At 37.4% G+C, this 23,392-nt stretch overlaps 2 protein-coding genes across 2 annotated transcripts in view; one reads left to right on the top strand and one right to left on the bottom strand.

Annotated features, from left to right (window-relative positions):
- Positions 1-165: 165 nt before the first annotated feature.
- Positions 166-5,759, top strand: LOC124169177 (dynein axonemal assembly factor 6). Its single transcript, XM_046547690.1, has 4 exons — positions 166-357; positions 491-690; positions 3,915-4,048; positions 5,049-5,759. Exons 1-4 carry the CDS (start codon positions 240-242, stop codon positions 5,170-5,172), a joined length of 576 nt encoding a protein of 191 aa, XP_046403646.1. The 5' UTR covers positions 166-239; the 3' UTR covers positions 5,173-5,759.
- A 663-nt stretch (positions 5,760-6,422) lies between these two features.
- LOC124169175 (golgin subfamily A member 1) overlaps positions 6,423-23,392 on the bottom strand; it is a 38,330-nt gene continuing 21,360 nt past the window's right edge. The window contains exons 9-12 of the mRNA XM_046547687.1: positions 15,734-16,012; positions 10,185-10,319; positions 8,892-9,227; positions 6,423-8,465 (exon numbers count right to left, since the gene is read on the bottom strand). Coding sequence (XP_046403643.1) covers positions 8,289-8,465; positions 8,892-9,227; positions 10,185-10,319; positions 15,734-16,012 — 927 coding nt within the window. The 3' untranslated portion in view covers positions 6,423-8,288. The remainder of the gene's footprint in view (positions 8,466-8,891; positions 9,228-10,184; positions 10,320-15,733; positions 16,013-23,392) is intronic.

Here is a 23,392-nt window from a genome sequence, read left to right as displayed (position 1 = left end):
GTCACAAATACTAGACTAGATTTATTATTTTAGCTAAGAAAATGATATTTCAGCCATAACAAAGGATCAAAAGAGTACAATATTTTAATAACAAGATTTTACCATTTATGGAAAAACATATGAGGCACGTTGCTCTTGGATTGGCGGGCAAATTTAAACCGGTAGCTATGGCAACATTAGTACTGACGCATCAACACGCCGTAAGTATTTCTCGATGATGTTGCTTCACATTTAAATCTATGAGTCAAAGAACGCAAATGGATTACGATATCATAAAAAATTTGAATAGCCTTCTAAAACCAGAAAATGAGTCTGACAGTGATGATGAGTTACCTAGCTCAGGCCAGTCAAGGATCGGTTAGTTCTCCTCTGGTTATTTGATTTACTCATAGACTACCTTTTTGGTAAATAAATTGAAATCGTTTGCTGATAAAGCTTTCGGAACTCTTGATATTCATTAATTATTCATCTATCTATATATTGTACACAGGTCCTGGTCACCTTGGACCAAGTAGGAAAAAGAATGTAGATGTTAAGCCGTTCAAAGAAAATGAAAATAATTCCAAAGACATTTGGGATGACAGAGAAGTTGATGAAATGAGATATGAAGAATACAATGATCACCGAAAAGTTCCAGAATATGATATAAAATACAGCCAGTCTGTCAGTCCAGAGGATATTTACCTTCAGGTAGGTCTCTTTCATTATAATAACAGCAGAGGTAGGCATTCATTTGGGTAATTGAGCCCAATGAAACACATTTACTTATCAGAAAAATGCCATATAGGCTTTGACGCCAGAAACTAGAGGTCAGATTGTAAGCCCAAACATTTGTGTATAGGATGTATATGAATATATGTATATATTTTTCTCATCTTATTTCATAAATAATAGGGTCTAGATATGCGAGTACCTTTTCAACTCCTAAGTGAAATCTTTTTCTTTAGAGGTGGGATAATTTTCTGTCATGAAATATTCCATAATTTCAGCAATGACAGAATTGCTTGGCAACCATGTTAAAGGAACTTCTACCATGGAAGAAGCTTCTACCCTTAACCACCATTAGCATATTAGCCATATGGCTGAGGAGAATATGCATAACAGGACAATATTGAGAATAATCAGGTTCACATTTTTTTAGCGACACTTCTGTTCAAGTAAAGCAATATCAAATGGATAGAGTAGGTGAACATAGCATATGCTTATTCATAGAGGGTAAATACCACTGATCCTAATGGAAGGAAAAGGTATTGAAAATTATTTTTCCCAGTACTGATTATATATTAGCATCAACTGTAAATAGAGAATAGTTCTCATTCCTACTTTGCAGGGCCTGAGACCCCATCCGATAATGCAGCTGTCAGCACAGCAATTTGTTGTTTATACACGATCTTGTTTCTTGCTGGTGGTGTGTAAAGTTTTTTCAGATTCCTACCCTGTAGGCCTAGGCTCAAATCCTGGTGGTGGCAGAGATTTATTTGAGTACCTCATAGCCATGGCGAAAAGACTTTAAATTGAACAAAATGTCCATCTAATGTGACATTAAGGGCTTTATGAACTAGATAATGCCACTCATTGACAAATGTATATCTATGGGGGACCATGCATAGGTGGATCTAGGGGGGGGGGGGGCACATGCCCCCCTCAAAACCTTAAATAATATGGAAGATTTTTAATAAAGTCCCATTATCATTGTGTTCGTTTTGTATTACGAGGTATCCTTGTGCCCCCCCAGAACAAAATCCTGGACACGGCCTTGCTTGTCCTGGATCCGCCCCTGGGACCATGGTCACAGCAAGGTTAGGTTATTTAGCCAGGGACTCCCACTGATTTTTACATATTTAATACTCAGATATGTCGGTTGGTGTACCAATGCATATATGCACTACACTGCAATATTGGAAGGCCTCATGCATGATTTACATATTTAAAGTGACTCAGATAATAGAACGTAATGCTTACATAATTTTCCTCATTTCAGGGGAGTGCCAAGGCCTCCCACTTATGTTTCTCTGTGATGTTAATTCCTGCAGTACTTTTATGTGACATTATTGCAAGCATGGGTGTACCCAGAAAGGGAAAGGGTGGCACCTGCCCCCCCCCTCCCCCCTTAGAAGCAAAAATCTCGTAAGTCTTTAAGCAAAATCAGTACTGAATTGAAACAAAAGCATTAAACAAATTTTCTTTATACTCATGAAAAATGATGTATTAGTATAAGATATGTTACCAAAATAAAACTATTCTTTCAAAGAAAAAATCTCATAAACTAATGAAGCGCTGTTATAATTTTCTTAAAATGTTGGTTTCATACACCTTTTCCATGCTAAAATGTCACAACTTGGCTTGCCCCCCCTAATTATGATTCTGGGTACGCCATTGATTGCGAGGATTACCTATCGTCTGGCTTGGACTCTTCCATTGGTCCATTTGTCATGGATAACATCAGCGAGATCAATTAGCATTATTCCGACCATAGGAGTTCACTAAGTTATTGGAGTAACAAAGCCTTTCCATGGGACAAGATTTGTGGTGAAGCCTTCAGTTAATGGAATTCATCATGCATTTGATAAGAATGCCATGGGATAAAACAGCGAAAGAGGGGAGCTATTTACCTAGCTCACTTTGAATGTATAGAGCATTTATGATCTGGGGCAGACTAAAAAATCTTAAGGGAAAATTACATAATTTGACAATAATTGTTTTGTGCGAGCAGAAATTTTCCCAACTTTTACAGAGATTAGGTCAGATACCATTACAGATTAAATTAGCCTTAGATTAAGCAAGAAGTTGAGAACAGAAATTCTTGCATGGCCCCGAGGATATTATAAATGGTTAAGGAATTTATTTGTTAATGAACAATGAGGAAAATTATAATAATCCAAAAATTCTATATTCACAACTTAAATTACCGAGGTACCTAACATTTATTAGGTTAACAGGAAGTGTCCTCAGAAGTGCACCAAAGCTGCTTGGCGCCTGGGGCTGACTAGACAGCGGCCAATGTCAAAGCTTTCAAACGGTTCAAGGTTTAATTTTAGTGCCCACCCCTTTCACAGCACCTGGAGCAGCCACGCTCAGTGCCACTTCTGTGTTTCCTAACACCTACACTCGTGGTGGCAAATGCAACTCTTTTATTAGAGCTCCCTCTTTGAACACAGCACACCCCTATCCTCAGGTTGTGTGGCTCCGTACAGTTGTTAAGGCCTGGTTACACTGGACATCAACATGCACGAGTTAATGTCTGTTTGCATGAATGATTTTTGTGGACCGCAACGGAACATGTACAAATGAAAGAACCAAATTAGAACATGTTCTATTTTCCATTCATGCATTTGCACAAGTTGGGTGGTTACACGGTGCATTTTCGTGATCATTCACGCGTTCATACATTTAGACATTAACTTGTATGTGTTAATGTATTGGGTAACCAGGCCTTTACTGTCTCAATGATGAGGGAAAGCAAGAGGAGGGTATGCGGACGGTAGGGTAACTTAAGAGTAACTGATAAATGGATATAGGAGACAAGGAAGTAGGATTGAAAGGCTTAGAAAATCCCCAGACGAAAAAATTTACATGGATCAAAAACTTTCACATTATATGATTATGGATCAAGAAAAGTGGTTTTCAAGGATACATCAAAACCACTGAGTGACGTTGGAAACTACATTGTCAGGCACCACACCACGTAGTTCTGCACAAGTTTCCCAGAAGGCAACAGTTCCCGGATGCAGTTCCCTGATCGCTGAGCTTGATAGTACTCCTCAATACTTGGAATCCAGGAAGCTCCCACAACGGCAACTGAAGCGCAATCACACAGTTGCCCATTCTGCAGTGGTTATAGGAAGTCAAAGCTTTAGGCACCTCATCCACCATGGAAGTGAATCTCAAACAGAAGCTGCATTTCTATTTTCCAGATGGGATGCAAAACCCCGCTGTCCTCAAGCTGTGAAAACATGATTGTGACCGTCAACATGATGGGGGAATCAAGAGACCGCATTGATCTGAATATCCAGCCGGCTCAGATTGATGTCCGGTCTCCAATGTATAGGTTTGTCCATTTCATTTCCATTTGATTGCAAAGAAAATTTACACATTCGCAGTGTTACTGTTTGCATTTTGGAGACTTAAGGAAAATGTACATATGGCTGAGTAGAAAAGATCAATGTTTTAATAAAAAGGTAATTCATAACTTACAGTTTTGACTAATATGTAATTGGCAACATTTTTCACTGAGGATATTTATCATAAATATTAACATTAATGAATGAAATAATCATGAATTACACTATTTGATGTCATATTACATATTTTAATAGCAGAAGCAGTTTGTCTAACAGTCAACTTCCAAAAAAAATTTGTGGAAATCTAAAAGGTATTTTTTGAACGTCCTTAATAAAAAAGGGGCACAACTATTTGTGGGATTATGGTTCCTGTGTGATTTTTTAATAGATAGCAATATATCTGATAATTGAATGCAATGACTCAATAAGAGAAACTTATAGGCCCATTCCCTAAACAGAATGGAGCGTTAGTCTCTCTCCTAAGAGCAAAATTGGTTTCCTTAGGACTGTTACGGCACACAATTATGACATCATGGTAGCTTTTCCCCTTTCCATTTCCTTCTCTTTTTATTATGTAAGTCACCTAGTAATAAAATCATGTTAGGAATGAGTAATCAAATGCCACTTAAAATAGGAAAGAAAACTGCCAGAGTGGGATTTTCAGTTGCCTTAATAAACCAAAAATCTGGCTCCAAAGATTTTATTACCTATTTCATAATTGGAAGTCAAATACGCATAACTACTATAATTAGTAACTTGAGATTGGCTTGTTAGCAAGCTAACAAGCCAATCTCAAGTTATTTTATCGGGAATAAGTTGACTAGCTTCAGACTGGGGACCTGTTGGAGAATACTCTGCATGGTGAGAGCTTTGAATACATTCAAAGACTAGGTAGATTCTCATCTGTAGATGTATCTGAAGTTTGCCTTTCGCTTACCTATCTTTATTTGTACTGTACTGTACATTATTCAATACTTACTTCTACAGGTTGTGCCTACCCTTGCCCCATGAAGTGGATGAAAATACTGGGAGTGCCAAGTGGGACGAAGAAAAATCAACTCTAGTTATTACACTAAGGATTGTTCGGGAGCTCGATTTCATTAATTTCTAACTAGTCTAATGAGCAATGTACGACCTTTGCATGCACAAAATAATTATTTCTCAACCTTATCCTCTTTTCCCATCAAAACTCAACATTTCTTTCAATACACTGACACTCACAATTGGGCCTCCACATTTTTCTCACATGGAATACCATTTATAATTCCCTAAAAATAACATCACTACCAAAAAAATAGTTAAAGTATTGCACATAGATAATTTATCACTAACTTGATGGGCCCACTCCCAAAACACTATTTTCAGGAACATTTATTATTGGCTTACTAGCAATGGTGCACTTACTAATTGCCATTGTATCGCTGTAGTTAAATGAATGTACAAGGGCTTGTCCACACCGAAATTAAAAGTTAAAATAACCTGATTCGCTTTCTTCCTTTTCACTCTCGTGGATTATTTCCTCTCTATACTACTCACAACAACTTCGTAATTATTGGCAATTAAAATAAATAAAATAAAATATTCAGCAACCGAACTGAATGCAATACACACTGGTCAGATGGGCCATCTGTATCTTTTAGAAATTTGTTTCCCTTGGTTTTGTAGAGAATAAAATGATTTAAAAGCCAAATATAATTTTTTTAAATTTCATACCTTCTATTTGTGAAATAAAATCTTCCATTTGGATTAGCAGCAGATACCTTTGCACCTTAGTTTATGTACCTTTGGTACATATCATCTGACGATATTATGTTCTTCGTATAGAGACTCCTTTGAATTAAACCCCTTTAAAAAATTCTAAAATTCTAAAAAAAAAACTTCATTTCAATAAAACAAGCACATAAAGCTGTAGCACAAATTCAAAAGATAGTTCACAATGAAACCTCTGTACAACACAATTTTGGGCAAAATGCAATAAACATAAAATGGAAATATATTATGAAATGAAAAAAACTAAATTGTGAATCCCTCATACAAAGGAAAGTTCCTAAGGCATGTTCGCACAATGCATTTACCCACATGGATAGATGCATAAACAAATTCATCATCAAAATTGCATAGTGTAAGTGCTCAAAATTGCACAAATGTAGGTCAACGTAGTAGCCTCTTCAAGCATCTGTCCGAGCACCACATACTTTGACAAGTAAATGCATCGTGTAAACGTGGCTTTGTAGTATCACTATGCCATGAAACTGGTGGCAACTTAAGAATCATGAGTCATCATGCCTCAGATATTACGAGATTGCCCCAAATTTACAATCTGGTGGTTGTGATGGTAGAGTAACAATAAGAACCAATTGGTGCCAATTAATAGTTTATTCAAAAATGTCTTCATTATTAGTTTACCCGCCAATATGATCACAAAGAAGAAATACTTGCAATTTCAATATCTGTCAATCTATGTATTCACAAGACCAAGGTAAGGTGTTAATGGTCATCAACTTCAGGTGGTTGCACCATAAATTAATACAGGGCTTGCTTAGCCTTGATATGAAATGTTTTTCAGAGGTGGATTGGTTTTGATGATTGAGAAAGCAGTGATGGGTGATTTATTGAGAGGTTAGAAATTGAGCTGCAAAAGGAATATTGACTTTACTAAGATTCAAATCTATGAGCTCAGCTCACAATTTCACACAACAGGAGCATAACATGGCATTGGCACGCTATGTTCCAGTTGAAGTTCCAATATGAACATGGCATGGCAGAATAGGCATTTTTCTAACGAGGTTAATTTAACAAGATAATTTTATAAATAAATAATTAATGGGTTAAATTTAAGTGATATATACTCATCATAAGCATTTTCATTACTTTGAGGGTTGAAATAATTATGTACCAGCTCATGGTTTTGCGGACTGCACAAAATTGTTTCAGATACCATGGGCTGCCAAACCAAGCCCTAAGAACAAAATCTCCATAATGTATAATCCAATTTTGTATCCTTGCAGGCTACGTAGCCAATCAAAATATAGAATGATTGGCATCAGGGCTGAGCACTTCTCTGCTTTTTCATACTATTGTTTCTGGCAGTGAGAGAGGCATTTTCAGTCAGTCATTTTAGTATGTCCACTTCCAAAACTCGGGGGCTTGAACTACTTAAATCTGCATTTATACTATGGTGCGCACACATGCATTGAAATGGTGGTTGTGAATGCAGCCCATGCCAATTCCAACAATGTTCAAATTTGGATAAAGAAAATATCATCCAATTTTGCATTTTAGGGTGGTGTTATGTGATCCCAGCCCTAATTTAGTCTTTGTTAAAACTTTTGAACTTGAAAACTAAGCTTTCATGGTCAATAGGTTTTTTCATCGCATGAAATTTTCAACCAAGCCAATAAAACATCTGGATCAAAGGTACACAGCAGAGGCTGATAGATGAAACATAAGTCAAAAAATTGCTTAAAATGGGCTACTTATTTACAATTTTTATGATCAATTTTACAAACTGGACATTTAAAAATCAATCCCATACCAAAATTCCAAGAGTGATAAATAATTATATACAGTCTCATCTGAAGGGGCACTTATGTCATCATTTAAGTGTTACATTCAGCTTTGGTTAACTCTTTTCGGGTGAATTCTACGCTATCTGCTCTCCAAATAGAAAATATTAGGCTAATACATTCGGAAAAGTGAAAGATTACCTATGTGAAAACGAACATTAAGAAAGAAAAGCATGATCACATTTCTTACGCACATAGGATTTAAGTTTGGCTTCTGCACAGCCTCCTGTTCTGTTCAGCCTGTTCAAATCCTCTTCATAAGGCACCAAACTAATTAAAAACATGATAAATGGCTTTAGGGGCCATTTTCAACACCGTCATCACAATTATATGAAAAGAACCACACGCTCAATGTCCGTGTAATGATGTGATATCTTTCTCTGGCATCTTGGCTGGCCCAAGTAGGCCTAGTCTGACTAGCATCGCTAGAGCACCTCACATCTCGAAGGCTGCACAAATGGACTAGAAGCTTCTTGTTTTCACTGGAACCAAGCTTTCATGCAGCTTAAGAGGCCTGCACATGGATAAATAACAGAAACTTTTTTTTCTATTATTTCCTGGGTTGAACCCACTCAGACCAGAAACAGTTTATGTAACAATGCCGGGTCATGATCTTCCACAAACTCCAACAAAATCAAAAAAGTGCTAATTTTGACTGGATTCACGTTGGAGAGGGATGACTGGAATTAGCGGAAGGTGGGTTGCGACTTGACCCAAACCTCCATCCCGAAGGTGCCCCAAACCAGGATCCCCTCCACTGCAATGTTTCCCTAAGAAGTTTCTCCTCCTCGGGACTCAACCGCAACAAAGTTGACACCGCCCTTGTAAGCTGCTGAGCCTGTCAAGGTGAACATAAAACTAAATTAAATACAATCGGGACGAAAATACAGTTCTGTCAGCTATACTATAAGGTAAATTTGATTAGTCTGAATCATGCATACTAAATGAAGGAAGTAATAATACACTCATCATTGCAGCTTTTCAAGAACATTACAAGATGAAAATAAAAGACAAAATCACAAATGAGGAAATGCTTGTATCTGCTTCACACAAAGTGGTCTAGTTTACAATCTATTTGTAATTCGTAACTATTTCATTAATGAATAATTTTCATCAATCCTTTTTTTACTCTCAAGTGACTGTAATTGAACATTGTTACTTTTTTCTAGTCATCACCATAATTATCCATCTTAAAAATTGCACTGAATTCTAAACAATACACAAACATGACTGCATCAATACAGGCATTACAATAGCCACTTACCTCATACTCTTTACTGGTCAAAAATTTCACCACCACATGCTTCAGGTATTGGAAATTGACATCATCTTCCAAGCTCGTACTCAAGGCCTGCAGACTGCGTGACTGTTTCTGTGGCTGTGGGCTCTTTCCACTATTTTCTTCTCTTGACACCATTTTCCCACCTTCCGCACTGATGTCAATGACAGGAGCTGATGGGAACGTAGAATTTCCCCCAGCAAGCGACTCACCCTCGGAGACATTCCCACTACCATCAAACGACTGACCACCAGTGTTCCTCAGCTCACGTTGGAGGGTTTTCTTCATGTCCCCTAGCCGTTGCTGAAGAACTCTGATGCTCTAATGAAAAAATAATTAGAATATTATAAAATAAATGGGTAAATCAAGTGAAGTTATGAATATATTTACAAAAAAGTTTACACAAAAAATATTCTAACGATGGGTCAAGTCTAGTTCTAGTGTTGCTGTGAGCAACAATCCAAAATTTTTGTTTACCCGCTGGCATGCCCAGAGCAATTCTTATAAAATCTTTATCACAATAATTTAATTTTACCATAATGACGTTTCTTCAGTAAGTTTCTAAAAAAGTCAGCTTAGTTAAGAAGAGAAGGTTTTTATCAACTCAATATGATTACCAGCAAATTATTAGGAATATTATTGATTTTATAAAAAGTATTCATTAAGAATGCACTTTTCTGGGTAGAGCCCTGAAATTTTTTAAATAAAATTAAGCACCCGAGGCCTAAGACTGCTTTGTTTTCACTTGCATATTTACCTATAATTTTTCAAATAAAACATCACAAAGCAATTATCGGCCCTTGATTACAGAAACCTAAGAGTCCGTGGAAAATGAAAAAGAAAAAATACCACAAGAAGCAGCCCATTCACCTTTGAAAAAGCTGCCAGCAGTGCAGGCAAAATGTCAAGAGATAACCTGTACTATGCAGTAAGACCCGAAAAAGTTTATTTCATCTATGCACAACTGCTTTTGGAGTTACATATTATACTTGCTGTCACCAGTAAAATGGGTGCCCTTGATTACTTGCAAAATATGTAACTAGATATGCACCACTCTGAAGAGCATAACTCATCAAACTGAGCACATACCGTGGCAGGGACTTCTTAGCATAGCTAAACACATATTTAAAAAAAAATGTAATTATAGGCCATTTGGCAGTACATTGACTATCACTCGTTATGACAAGATACCCACTACATGCCATACTCACTAAAATGAGCTTTCATTAAAATGAAAAAAAAAATAAACTACAAAAACAAAAAAGTTTTGCAACTTACCTTATTCTTTTCCGTGAGCTGAGCTTCCAGTTCAAAGATAGATGGATGGTGCACCTGTTGGTCTTCTAGCCTTGCCTCAAGTTCATGCACCTTCTTTGACATCTCCTCTAATTCTGTGCGTCTCAAGTCCAATTCCTTGAATAGAAAAAAAGATAGTAGCTCTCAACCTTTACAAAAGAGATCCACATTCATTATTCTTTCAGGAAAAATTACGTTTAAAACTTTTCAACACTGAAAAAATATGATACTTCTCCTTGATTGTTAAAAACATTCTATGAGGCTGATGCCTTGGCACCAAATATGGTGATTCATTATATACTCTGTCAAGGATTAGGATCCTTTTTTTGTCACAGACGTAGTAATAGCTGGTTGTACAAGACAATTTTATGGATTCTTACTGGAGATGGATCTGTTTGTTTCTCAGTTCTACCAGTCCTTGAGAATGGAACCGGAATCAGAACCAAAGTCAAAAAGAATCAATACCATACTAATTTGCACGAAATTCATTAAGCAAACTTTACACTCTATCTTGTAAGTTCCTTTTGGGAAACGTTGCTTTGAAAACAATTTTGCTCAACATTTCACTACTACTGAGAGCATTTTCAAGAGAATGAGAGGGAAAGATAAGATCAGAATGAGAACGTTTCCCTCTCATGTTCTTGAAAATACTCCCAGTAGGAGGAGAGAAACGACGAGCAAAAAATATTTTCAACGCGGCATTCAAGGCTAACAGAATATTTAAACTTTTCTCAGGATTTCACACTGGTAAGATTTTCTAACGGTGCCAACTTTTCGGGTTCTGACTAGTTACCTGAAATGTCAGTGCTCTTGGAAATCTTACCCACACAGAATCCTCCTGAGAAAAGTTATGGCAATGTAATAAGTTACAGCAAATTTAATACAGTGAGTCCTCGTTCAACGTCATTTCGCGATAAAGTCACGAAAATTTTGAGATCCCCATTCGTTTATCGCACCTTCGCTTCGCGATAACGTCAAGTCTTTTAAATTTTGCGCGAGACAAAAATGCGAAGTGGCGGGCGTTACAGGTTGTCCCTTTTGTGGGCGGCAATACATTCAGTCTAAACGAAGTGTAAAACGGTGAGTTTATTGTTAATTGCGATTACGGTTTTAGCAATTTTTCTGCTAAATGAATTCTTAGGTAGATGCGCAAGGTTTTACTGGACATAATGGTTTTCAGGTACCTAAAAAGTGATTTCAAGGAATTTTCTGTGTATAACTCGGGGTTTTTGTCGTCACTTTTATCGCCGTGTTTACAATAAATTTGGTTCCTGTAACTGCAACGATGTTTCAGCGATGATGACGCCCGGGCGACCACCATAGCGAAGCCGAAAAGCAAATGCGGGAAGATACAAAAATGGAGAAGGATTTACGTCACAGCTGCTATTGTCTTCGATGAAGACAGGAACTCGTATTTATGCCATAGTTTGGCATTCCCATCGTAAAAAATGCCCCAGATATGATACGCAAAAATTTTTTTGCGTAGGAATTGTGAGGTCCAGGAGCCGATATTCACTTTTTACATTGTTTCTTATGGGATATTATGTTTCCATTAACGTCATTTCGTTTATCGTCACATTTTTCAGGAACGGTAAGTGACGTTAAATGAGGACTCACTGTAATGGACTACATAAGAGCCGACATATTGGCCCATCGCACTTTTTGCCTGAGCAGCAAAAGCCGATATATCAGCCCGCTGCAATAAAAGGGTTAATTTCCACAATAAACAGCATTACATTGTGATCCTAGTAATCTTAAATACTCGTAAAATTGGTGGTTTGAGGCATAAATTTGTGAAAGCGATTCATTATGAAGAATGAAAAAGAAGAAACCTCGTGCTTTCACATGAAATATTTATTCACACATTTACACGACCGTGGTTTCGACGTAAGATGTCATCATCAGGTGAACTCTACAGAGGTCCATTACATCCATTTATACCAGTCTTACTGGGGTAGGGAGGATGGTAACTAGGTTGAACAGATTGGTCAACAGAGATGAAGGAGGGGGAAAGAAGTTGGTCATACGGTAGAAAGAAGTTAGGGGGAGGAGGCTCCCTTATCCCCAGCCTACCCTCTTTAAGAGAGCCTCCTTCCCCAAACTTCTTTATACCGTATGACCAAGTTCTTTCCCCTCCCTCATCTCTTTTGACCAATCTCTTGCCGTCCTCCCTCCCCCAGCAAGACTGGTATAAATTGATGTGATGGACCTCTGTAGAGTTCACCTGATGATGACGTCTTACGTTGAAACCACGGTCGTTTAAATGTATGAATAAATATTTCATGGGAAAGCACCAAATTTCTTCTTTTTCATTCTTCAGAACTTAAATACTAGTCTTAACTAATCTTAAATAAAAATAACTAAACAAATTGTTTTTTTTAGTATACAATTACATAGGCATAGATTAATGTACACAATGAAAAGTTATGGTACTTTTTCACACAATGTATTTAAGACGACCGGTTTCGTCGCAGAGGTGACATCTTCAGGTGTTCTTCTTCGTTCGGAGTAAGAACAGAGGAACACCGAAGGCATTTAAGAAACGGGGAGATAGACAAATCGCATTTCACGAAACACCTATGGGAGAGTGACCACAGGAGGGATTTTGTTACGGAAATTCTCCACCTTGAGGAAAAGGGAAGAAGGATGACTGCTTGGAGGAGTTGGAGATTAGGAAACACATCAGGAATGGAATTTTAGCAAAGGAAAATATTTTTGTCAGCTAATCCCCCTCTTGGAAATTCCCCTGAAGTTGTGTAACGCTCCAACCCCATCACAACCCTCCCCTACCAATCCGTAATAGCAACAAATAAACAACAAAATAACTATAAAAATGACGATTTCTGTACCTGAAGATGTCGCTTCTACGACGAAACCGGTCATCTTAAATAAATTGTGTGATAAAGTACATAAAGACTTTTTGTTGTGTACAATGAATTTTCACGAAGTTAAGCCTGAAGCAATCGAGTTTATAGATTAATGTATTTACACTGAAAGTACCCATTTTGAACAACCTCACGTGAGACAAAAGGGAGGGAGAGGGGGTCGAGCCAAATGTCACGATATCTCACTAAGAGGGAGGGGAAGTCCAAAAATTGCCAAAATCACCACATGTAATTAATGGACACCCCCTTATACTAGCAGTACACTTGCACTGAGATGCCTCGTCAAGATGTTTGGCGAGAGAATTTTCCCATTGAGATTGTACTGTGAGGTTGCAAATACATACACTCTTGCCAAGGGGCTTCGCCGAGGTAGGCCTATAGGCTATGCGCCTAGTTCACTGTCGATAATGTTGGTGGGTTGGTGATGGGCGGTGGTTAAAATGGAGGAGATCCTCCTAGTAGCAGCAGCATTTTTATCCTTCCATAACGTTTATACCAACAACAAACAGACAAAAGTCGAGAAACAGGGGAGACATCGGAGATGATGGATGAAAGCAATCCACTAGAACAGAACTGGGTAAATAAAAGCCAATATTCAGATATTCTAATTTTAACATCTTTTTTTAAGTTTCATCGGTAGAGACTGCAGGCAAATGCGCATGAATGAAGGCAAGAGTGTACAGGGGTAGGGGTGTCTTGGCTCTTGGGTGATTTTGCAGTCGCTCGGACTCTTTCTCGTGCTAAAAACTGCTCCCAGATCGCGAGTGCAGGTGAGGCCCAGACATGACGAGGCAGAGCGAGACATGGCGAGTGCACCATGTACACTATCATTCTTCCCTGCTTTCGTCTTGTCTTGGCGAGAGTGTACTGCTAGCAATAGAGACAGATTTGTGTTCTAATGGGGTGGTTTCCTATTTTTTTAAATTGCCTAAATTGAAAGATTATTACTCCTGGAGTACGTATTTCACGCTTTTAGATTTTTCAATGATATCTATTTTTAGCAATTAAATAAAAAGTGAAAATTTTCAAGGGCATGAAAATGCGACGGCTAAGTATGAATGCTGGGAAAAGCCCATGTGACGTCATTCTGGGTCCAGCTGCCGCCGTGTGAGGCCACCTTGGTGCGAGGCTATGAGTGCCGATACGATGCAGGCTGCTAGCAGGTAGCAGAGTACCCTGCTAGCAGGTAATGCTTGGCTAAATAAGGATTATTAATACCCTATCAAATGAATGAAAATATCCGACCATAGGCAATTTTAATAGGCGACTATAAAGAGACGTTTCCCTAAACTCTGTGCCTCATGCATGCATTGGTAATCTCAGACAATGTAAAACCCCTGACTATTCGTATAGCATCTGGGCCCCTGTGACGTCATGTGGGGTGGCGTTGCTTGGCCGCCAATCTGGCCTTTTTCAAATGAGGTTAAAATTGACCATAAAAATTTGTCTAAACTGGAATTTCTAAAAACAATTACTTTGTATATAATGAATCCACTAATGTTGGGTAACGAATCGCAATCAATGCTTTTCGTTTTCTTTGATGAAGGAAACTACCCTATTATTATTATCAAATTACAAAATTTTCCTTTAATATTTTTTAGTCTGCCCCAGATCATAAATGATCTCTATGCATTCAAAGTGAGCTAGGTAAATAGCTCCCCTCTTTTACTCTTTTATCCCACGGCCCTCCTATCAAATGCATGATGAATTCCATTGGCTTGAAGGCTTCACCACAAATCTTGTCCCATGGAAAGGCTTGGTTACTCCACTTACTTGGTAATTTGAATATATTCAGTGTAACCTCGATAAAACGAGACCCCACGGTACTCCAATAAACACTCGCTATAGCGAATCGTCGCTTTGCCGGAGGTGGAGCAAATAATAGCCAATATACCTGTTGCAAACAGTTACACAGGAACAGGAGTGGTCCGACGACAGATAAATTTATGTATATCCGATAAACGTAAGCATAAATCCAGACAAAAGGCGATGTTTTTTTGCATCACTAAATTTACTACTCAAACAATGACTACCTATTCAAACAATTTATAAGCGCCGCACTGAATAAAAACCATGTGAAGCATTGTTTTTTGACCATGGTGTCTGCCATCAAATGCTTTCTATTCACGCAACTCACGGACGTGCGGGAATGCTGCCGTCTACTTTCTGCCGCCCGAGGAACAAAAGAAGATCAAGCATTCGTGAATGTTAATGCCACAATATTTTCACCAAAATGAACTACTTATTTATATCGAACGACAGTTTACTACGTAAATTTGAGACTGAGCACTCCATGTTAACTTCATTTCTAGCAGATCGCAAGAAATTACAGAGATAAGGGACTCTTGGTGAACGGTTTCCGGCGATCTCTCCGGCGTTACTCTCGCTACGGCGAGTGCCAACACCAAAAGGGCCTCGTAAAAACGAATTGTTTACATGCTTATTATAGGGTCAATTGACGGTGCATTGGCTATCTCTTGTAATGGCGGGGGTCTCGCAATAACCCGTACTCGCTTTAACGAGGTTCCACTGCAGTAGTTTGAATCCACTAATGTTGGGTAACAAATCGCAATCAATGCCTTTCGTTTTCTTTGATGTAGGAAACTACCCTATTGTCAGATCACAACAATACATCCACCCACTCACTAATTGCGCTGCCCTGAGTGCTTCACTGCCTCGTCTAGCTTCATCCTCCACCTCCTCCTTGCGTTCCCTCTCGCGCCTCGCTGCCAGCTCCCCCTCCTGGCGCACAGCCGCCACACGTAGCTCCATTGCCTCCCTCTGCTCCACCTCCGACTGTAGCCTGACCGCCAGCTCCTCGCTACGGCAACGCTCCACGTCCAATGCCCTCTCCAACGCTCCCCGATCACCACGCTCACGTGCCAAGTCCTCCTCAGACTTAGACACCATTCGCTTAAGCTCCTCCTGCAAGAGAGGGAAATTTGTTGATAAATACAAGTTTCACCTTAAGCATTGGCACTTCCCCACATCACCGGCTACTTCTTTGCGGTCCAAGAAACGGTCATGAGACCGCGACTAAGGCTCCCAACTGGAGGTCAATCAGACGAATGAAAAAATTTATTATCATGATAACCAGCATGCTGTTCAGTGCATGTTTCCTGTGACACCATCAGGGTTTTTGTATCAGTTGTGTATTATTGGTTCATGACACGTATAATTATCACCACAAATGAATCTAAAATGAATTTTACTCTGTTTTGAAGTACTGTGGTTTGAAGGACCAATTGAGTCGTGATCCATGCCGAAAGAATTAGTCCCAGTCACCCAAGGTGTTAGAAATCCGGAGGACTTCAGATGCTATGAGGAATGACATGTCAGTCAACATGTTTAGAGGAAGCAATCTCCCTCTCTCACTACCTTCTTCAGTAACTAACAACTCAAATAAAACTTATGTTATTATCTTGAAATTTTCAAGGAATATGGAGTAGACCTTTGTTAACATTATCCTGCATCTCAAATATAAAATATTTACATATAAGAAAACACCAAGTCAAATTTTTAAAATTGAGATACAGACAAATGCTACACATAGTCTACTTGAAAAATCATGCTTTGGAGGTTCTGACTGAACCAATATATATACCAAAATTTTATTTGCATATTTGTGCCCATGTTTTTCCATGCAATCATCAAGTATGCCTGATTTTATCTCCATAGATTCATAGGGTATATTAATGCACATGTATTTTGTGGTAAGAGATTGGTGACAGCATATATTATGGCTGAGGCTAAGAATTTCAGGTTAAATTTAAGACTATTTCTGACAGCACTGATATTAAATGCAAATTTAAGAAAGATTTTGTATTATTGCGAGATGAAACTGGCAGAAATAATGGTGTTAGCTTGGATTACGCTCGTTTTGCTTGGGTTATTGGTACATGTTCTCAAAGTAACTGAATTTGAAAACATATCTTTCATAGAAGCTAAGAACTAAATATGCTATGAAGCTAGACTATGGTCGCATAAAAAAATATAGCCATATAGAGTAAGCGTTTGATAGCAATATGATCAGAATAATGAAACCCTTATGACACTGTAAACATGTTTTTGTATTTCATTAATACATTTAAGACACACTACTAGTTTCAAAAGTAAAATTTTCGTATTGAAAATGACAAGACAAGACCAAAACTGATTAATTGCAAAAATATATTAGTCAAATGCAATAAATGTGTTACCATTGTAATAATTTCGCCACTATTCCACCTAAAACACTAGATGACAATTGATTTTATTCGCAGGTAGAAATTTTATGGGGATATCCATTGTGGGTATCTATGATTTGACAACAGTTTCACCAGTATCACAGCAAGCTTCTAATGTTCTGATTTTTGCTAGAGATGGTAAAAATTCATTCTGCAATTTAATGCAATGCAAAGAATTTTACAAAAAACTGTCATTAAAAGAAGAATTGTCATTAAAAGTTGGTTAAGGTGTGAAGTAAGAACAATATAGAGAGAAAAAGAGCACGATATCTTACCAATCTGCCATCAAAGACAGTACACAAGAAGCACGTGAGAGACCTAAAGGCTTTCAAACATCTTAAAATCTCTGTTATGGAAACTAAGCAATTAAGAGCACACCTGAGAAAAACCAAGGACTGAACAAGACGATCACACACCACAGACCTGCAAAAGCCTGCTGTGAAGCTGGCAAAACTGTCATCACGAAGAAGGTTAGGCATGCAGGTCATATCCCAGAAATCAAGAGGCATCTTCACCGCTCCGCAAAGCCTTCATCGATATTTCACTGGAAGAGATAATTTGCAAAATATCCAGTAAAAAATATTTACTCACGATGAAAGAACTGAAACGTAGTTAGGAAGGTTGGAAGAGACGTCAGACTAACACGGAGATTAGACTGCAGCGAAATAGCAAATACATTTGGAAGGAAGAAAATCTAAGCAATATTCCCCGTTCAGGAATCACAGGATGCTGAGGAACAATAAGGAGTCGAGAAAGCAAATGTGAAAAAGAAACTGATGGTATTGAATGAAATGCCAGAAAGTCAAAACTTACACAAAATGGAAGGAATATGAGAAGGTAAGGGTGGAAACATAGTTAGATGCCCAACTAAGGGTGGATGGCGATATTTGGAGGAACAGTCTAACAGGAAATATAATCACAGATACACTAATATTGTATGTTCCACAATTTTTTCATGGTCTAAGTGAGGTTTCAAAATTATGCACTATTTCATTCTCAAAGGTATTAAGCTGGGGTGACAAACAAGATGTTGACAACACAAGTCCACTCTGTGACACAGGAGACGGAGGCAGTATTAAATGCTATGAATGACATAATGTATAGTGTCTAAAACCTGGGTCAGACCAATGAAAAAATTAGTAGAATATGCAATGTATTTGAGATTATTTTTCAAAGTTAGATGCCATGAATTAACATAGTGACAAGACCTCAGCAAGAAAGCATAAGGATTTAGGAAGAATAAATAAGTGACGACAAACTTTTGGTCCAGAAAACACCAGAAATCAGTGAACATTGAAAAGAAAAAAAGAATGCAGGACAGATACAGGCCACAAATAAAGAAATCATGAGAACAAAAGGTTTAAGAATTGTTGAACTCATTTTACAATATCAAGAGCCTTTCATTAAACAAGTGACTTTATGTGAAGTCACGTGCATGGGTGCAAATTTAATTACACCATGGGTAACATTTGCTACGAAAAAATCATTTGACTAAGCTGGGATTCCAACCTATTGCTGGTCAGGTATGCTTCCGAGCCAACTTCCTCCAAGACAAATTTCAAACTGGGTTGACCGAACAAGATGTTGAGAACTCAAGCCCAGACTGAGGTACAGGAGATCGAGGTTGTGCTTATTAATTAACGAAACCTTAAAAAACTCCTCCACCTTCAAAAAAAAGTTTCTGGTTACATAATGAAGTGCTGTTCTTCTGCAGTTAGTAAGAGTCCTCCTCCTACCCCTTGGTTTTTCCGAATTTCTTTGAATGCATGTTTCCTCACTCTAAATCCCAATCCCTTCCTCAACGGTATAAATATGTTGTTCTCATGTACTACAATGCCTTGTAGTGGGTGATGGCTCTGTGAGCCAAAACAACTCATATGCATTAAATAGTTGTGGAAAAGAGAAATTACTTTTCATTAAAATACGTCGAACTTCGCCTATATCACGCCTAATTGGTTGAACTTTCTGGCTACATACTTAGAGGTGGCCAAGAGATATTCTTGCTCTTTAAACCTAGATACAAGTTAATAAAAAAATAGCAATTTGGCAAGAAAAAATACAACGAAAAGTATGAGTTTCACAGCTTATGAATTTCAACAATGTACAATATTTCTATTATCTATTTAGTTGATTTGTTCCCTGAAAGTGTACTGAAACCAGTGGTGGATACAGATAGGGAGTGCGGGGGGTGCACGCCCCCCCCTTGCGGGTTCGCCGGTATTGCCGAACATAGCAGAACCACACTTGTAACTTTTTTATATCATAAGATGGCATTGTCTTTTACATGTGTATAATCACTTTAAATAAAATTTTCATATACTCTGCCTGTGACTTGATCATTTTTTATTACGATAAAAGTAAAGACAACTCAAGATATATTTTACGCCTGCCCTCAAGTTTTTTCTTTATCCGTTACTGATTGAAACCTAAAAAGAACCTTTAAAATAATGTTTTCGAATAACCCTTTTAGAAACACTGTCTAGACACTTTTATTTTAATAATTATTTTTATAAAATCTTTTTATGCTGAGTATGCTGTTAATAAAGATACTCATGAAAATGTAGAATTGTATAATTGCAAAAAATTCTAGTAATCCGAGTCTCTTTATTCCACCTTTCATATATGCTTCAAGATAGACGCAAGCATTGAGGGGTCCCCCTAAGCTCAGTGATTGCCGACTAGCTGACCTGGGGCCATACTGCATCTCCAAACCGATCGGTGTGGCACCGACGTGCAAATGGGACGAAGTTGTACCGACACCAAAATGGTGTCGTCGGTACAGCCACCGACTATTGGGTTTCAGGAATTCCCCAGTGCACATTGTACGTTTTATTTCGTTTTCATCTCATCATCGAGTAAATAATGACGTTTGCCGCTATTTTATCTCTTTCTCCCCTTCGAATAGGCCACTAGAATTCACTGCGTCATCATCTATTGATTACCTCGACATAAATATAAGATATTGGTTAATAAACATGACGTTTGCCACCATATTATGACTTTCTCTCTTTTACGTTATCACTTTCACTCGCTTGGAATAGGATTTATTTTACTCTATCATCATTTATTTACTCCCTTGACTTAAAAAAGATATTTTTGATTAAATATGAGTTTTGCCGCAATGTTATCACTTTATCTCACTCTGAATAGGCAACTACTACTTCACTCAATCATTATTTGGCATTTCCCTCGACATAGAAATAAGATATTTTTATTTAAATATGATATTTGCCACAATGTTATCACTTTCTTTCATTTGTAGTAGGCAACTATATTTCATTTTATCGTAAGCCATTGATTCCCTTGACGATAAAAGAAGATATTTGTTAATAAGTATGAGGTTTGCTGCAATATTATCATTTTCACTCACTTGGAATGTGCAACATGTACATATATCGCCCAATCACAATTTCTTTACTTCCTTGTCATTACACTTCTTTTAATTACACCCAGCTCCATATTTTTATAACAATTTCCTTACTTGTTCCTCTAATATAACATTTACATTTGCTTTTGAATCCTACGCTCACATTCCATGGTATGTGATTTTCGTCTGCTATGGTGCCAATGGCATAACCTTCCGTTGATAACATTTAGATGGAACTTACTTAATGACTATGCACTATATTACCAAATCATGGGTAAACAGCAATATACGGAACCAATATATAAAAAAAGAAAATACGATCTCAAGAATAATTTCAATACGTCATTACAGCAACAATCTCAATCACATGCAAACTATATTGTGATGCTGTAATATAGATTCCTACGATTCTGTAGGCATAGGCAGATTCACAGCATTACTACCACACATGAAATAAGCATTGTTAACAAGTTATCCAATATCGATTATCTTACTCTAACAATAAGTCGTATTTGAACCCTGGACCTTTAGATCAGCAGCTACTAGCAAGAATATCATCCTCTCCCATTTCTATAATATTCCATGAAAACTTTTCACACAATCAAAGACCTACCTAATTATGTATTGCAGATTAAGCAAAATTAGCAATTCATTTAACATACTAAAAATTCCTCTTTTTAATACATTGCCCCCAGAGGCTAAAGATGTAAGAGTGCCAAAGTTTAAAAAAGTTAAACACAACTGGCTATTAAAAGAAGCCTTTTACTCTGTAAATGAATTTTTTCACAGTGAAATTGTGTTGTCCTTTGTATATTCATAATCCTATTGATTTGCCATACGTATACATTTTGTGTATTTGTTCATTTACTTGCATCATTTCAACAATATGTAAAAAACATTAGACTCACCCAATCTTATATTCCTATGTACACATATGAGGAAGACTATTGCAAATTCAAATTTGTTTAATGTCTAATAAAACTATTATGTATTATTATTGCCTACAGTGTCCAGCAAATGGACAAGTTATAAAGTCATAAATTTTATCCTACTTTCAAGATAGATTTGCTAGACCCAAAATGATCTCTTGAAGCAGGTGGTGCATATGATATTACACCCTGGTTACACAATACATGAACCCATGTGAATCAATGCATGAATGCATGAACAATTTTGGAGGAATCGAATGGAACACGTAAGAATGTCAGGACTAAATTAGAACCAATTCTATTTTCTGTTCACGCATTCATACAAGTTGGGTGGTTACATGGTGCATTTACATGTTCATGCATTTACACATTAACTCATACGTGTTACTGTATCATGTTAACAGGTCTTTAGTATGATAAACGTTTGTGAAAGGATTTCAAAATATATGTACCTGCTAACTTACAGCAGTCTAAATAAAAACAATTACTATGCAATCAGAGAATAACAAATACATACTTCAGCTTATTAAAAAGTTCTAGTCCCAAAACTTTTAAGCGACAAAGAAGCACAGGAAGGTAATAGCACAATTCAAAACGTTTAGCAAAACAGAGCAACAGGATTAGTATGAACACTTAAAAACTTGGACGGGGTTGAAATCAAATAATGATACTCACCAATTATTGGTCAATTGACTCGCAGCCATGATTTGTATCAAGAGAGATTAAATGCTAGAAAATTTATAATTGACCAATTTTGCCACATCAAGAGCTCACATTGCAGGAAATTATCTCCAACCTATTGCTCTGCCCAATCTGTGTTTTAAGTGTCAGCCTCGTGACACGTTGACAGTCTCGTGAAACGTAAGCAAAATGTGAGAAGCACGAATGACATCAAGAAACTTCCATGCAAAGCATCTAATACCTGACAGACATCCTAATTACAGAGAATATGTGTAGCTGAAAACAATTAAAGAGGCATGAAAGGAAATCATTGAGCCATTCCATTATTAGGGCGGAACAGCAACTAATGCAGTGTCGAAGCTTTTGTTTTTGAAGATATGGAAACAAGTCCAAAGACAACGAATGCAACCTAAAGACTTTGCCAATGTCAAAAAAAAAAACTCAGTGCCCATTAAAAAAATTAATATCGCTCAAAATTTGTTCCCTGTAACGTTCAAAAAGTGATTCAACGATGAATTTTGACTGAACACTGAAGAATCCGTGGAGGTGGATCTAGAAAGAAAAACAAAACACAACAGCATGCAAAAAGGGTGCATTTTAAACACAAAGACTTTTGTTAAAAAAATGTAATACACAGCAATGATATTGTCAAAGGGAACGATGTTACACGTTCAAACTTTATTAGTAGAATAACAGAGAACAGAAGTGCACAAAGACATGCATGATGTATCACAAAACTAAGAAATTTCAACTGTAATAGAGAGGGACTACGCCTAATAAATTAAACATAGACAAGATGTGATCAAACTGGGAGCATAGAACGATTAATGGCATTAAAACCATATTCTGTCAAGAATTCAACTCCAAAGATATCCTTATCACAGAAATTTAGGGTTTTACACACATCAGAAGATAATTTGTACAACTGGCTTAAAATACAATAACTTCTAGCATTGCCCATCAGTGCCGAACATGAACAGTCAATAGGTAAACAAATAAACGAATTAAATATAACAGTTTAACAATATTTAACAACTATGACAAAAATAAAACAATATGTGACAACTTTACCAATAGCCTGATCTAAAGCTACATAAAATCT

This window comes from Ischnura elegans, chromosome 12, assembly GCF_921293095.1.
Source record: "Ischnura elegans chromosome 12, ioIscEleg1.1, whole genome shotgun sequence".
NCBI lineage: Eukaryota > Metazoa > Arthropoda > Insecta > Odonata > Coenagrionidae > Ischnura > Ischnura elegans.
The sequence above is the reverse complement of the archived record's forward strand: the minus strand, read 5'-3'. Positions and strand labels throughout refer to the sequence as shown.

Bases quoted from the DNA above. Each gene is read 5' to 3' on its own strand.
- LOC124169177 (XM_046547690.1), top strand. From the start codon at position 240: ATGAGTCAAAGAACGCAAATGGATTACGATATCATAAAAAATTTGAAT. The intron at 358-490 runs GTTAGTTCTCCT...TATTGTACACAG, and splicing joins CTCAGGCCAGTCAAGGATCG to GTCCTGGTCACCTTGGACCA. The intron at 691-3,914 runs GTAGGTCTCTTT...TCTATTTTCCAG, and splicing joins CAGAGGATATTTACCTTCAG to ATGGGATGCAAAACCCCGCT.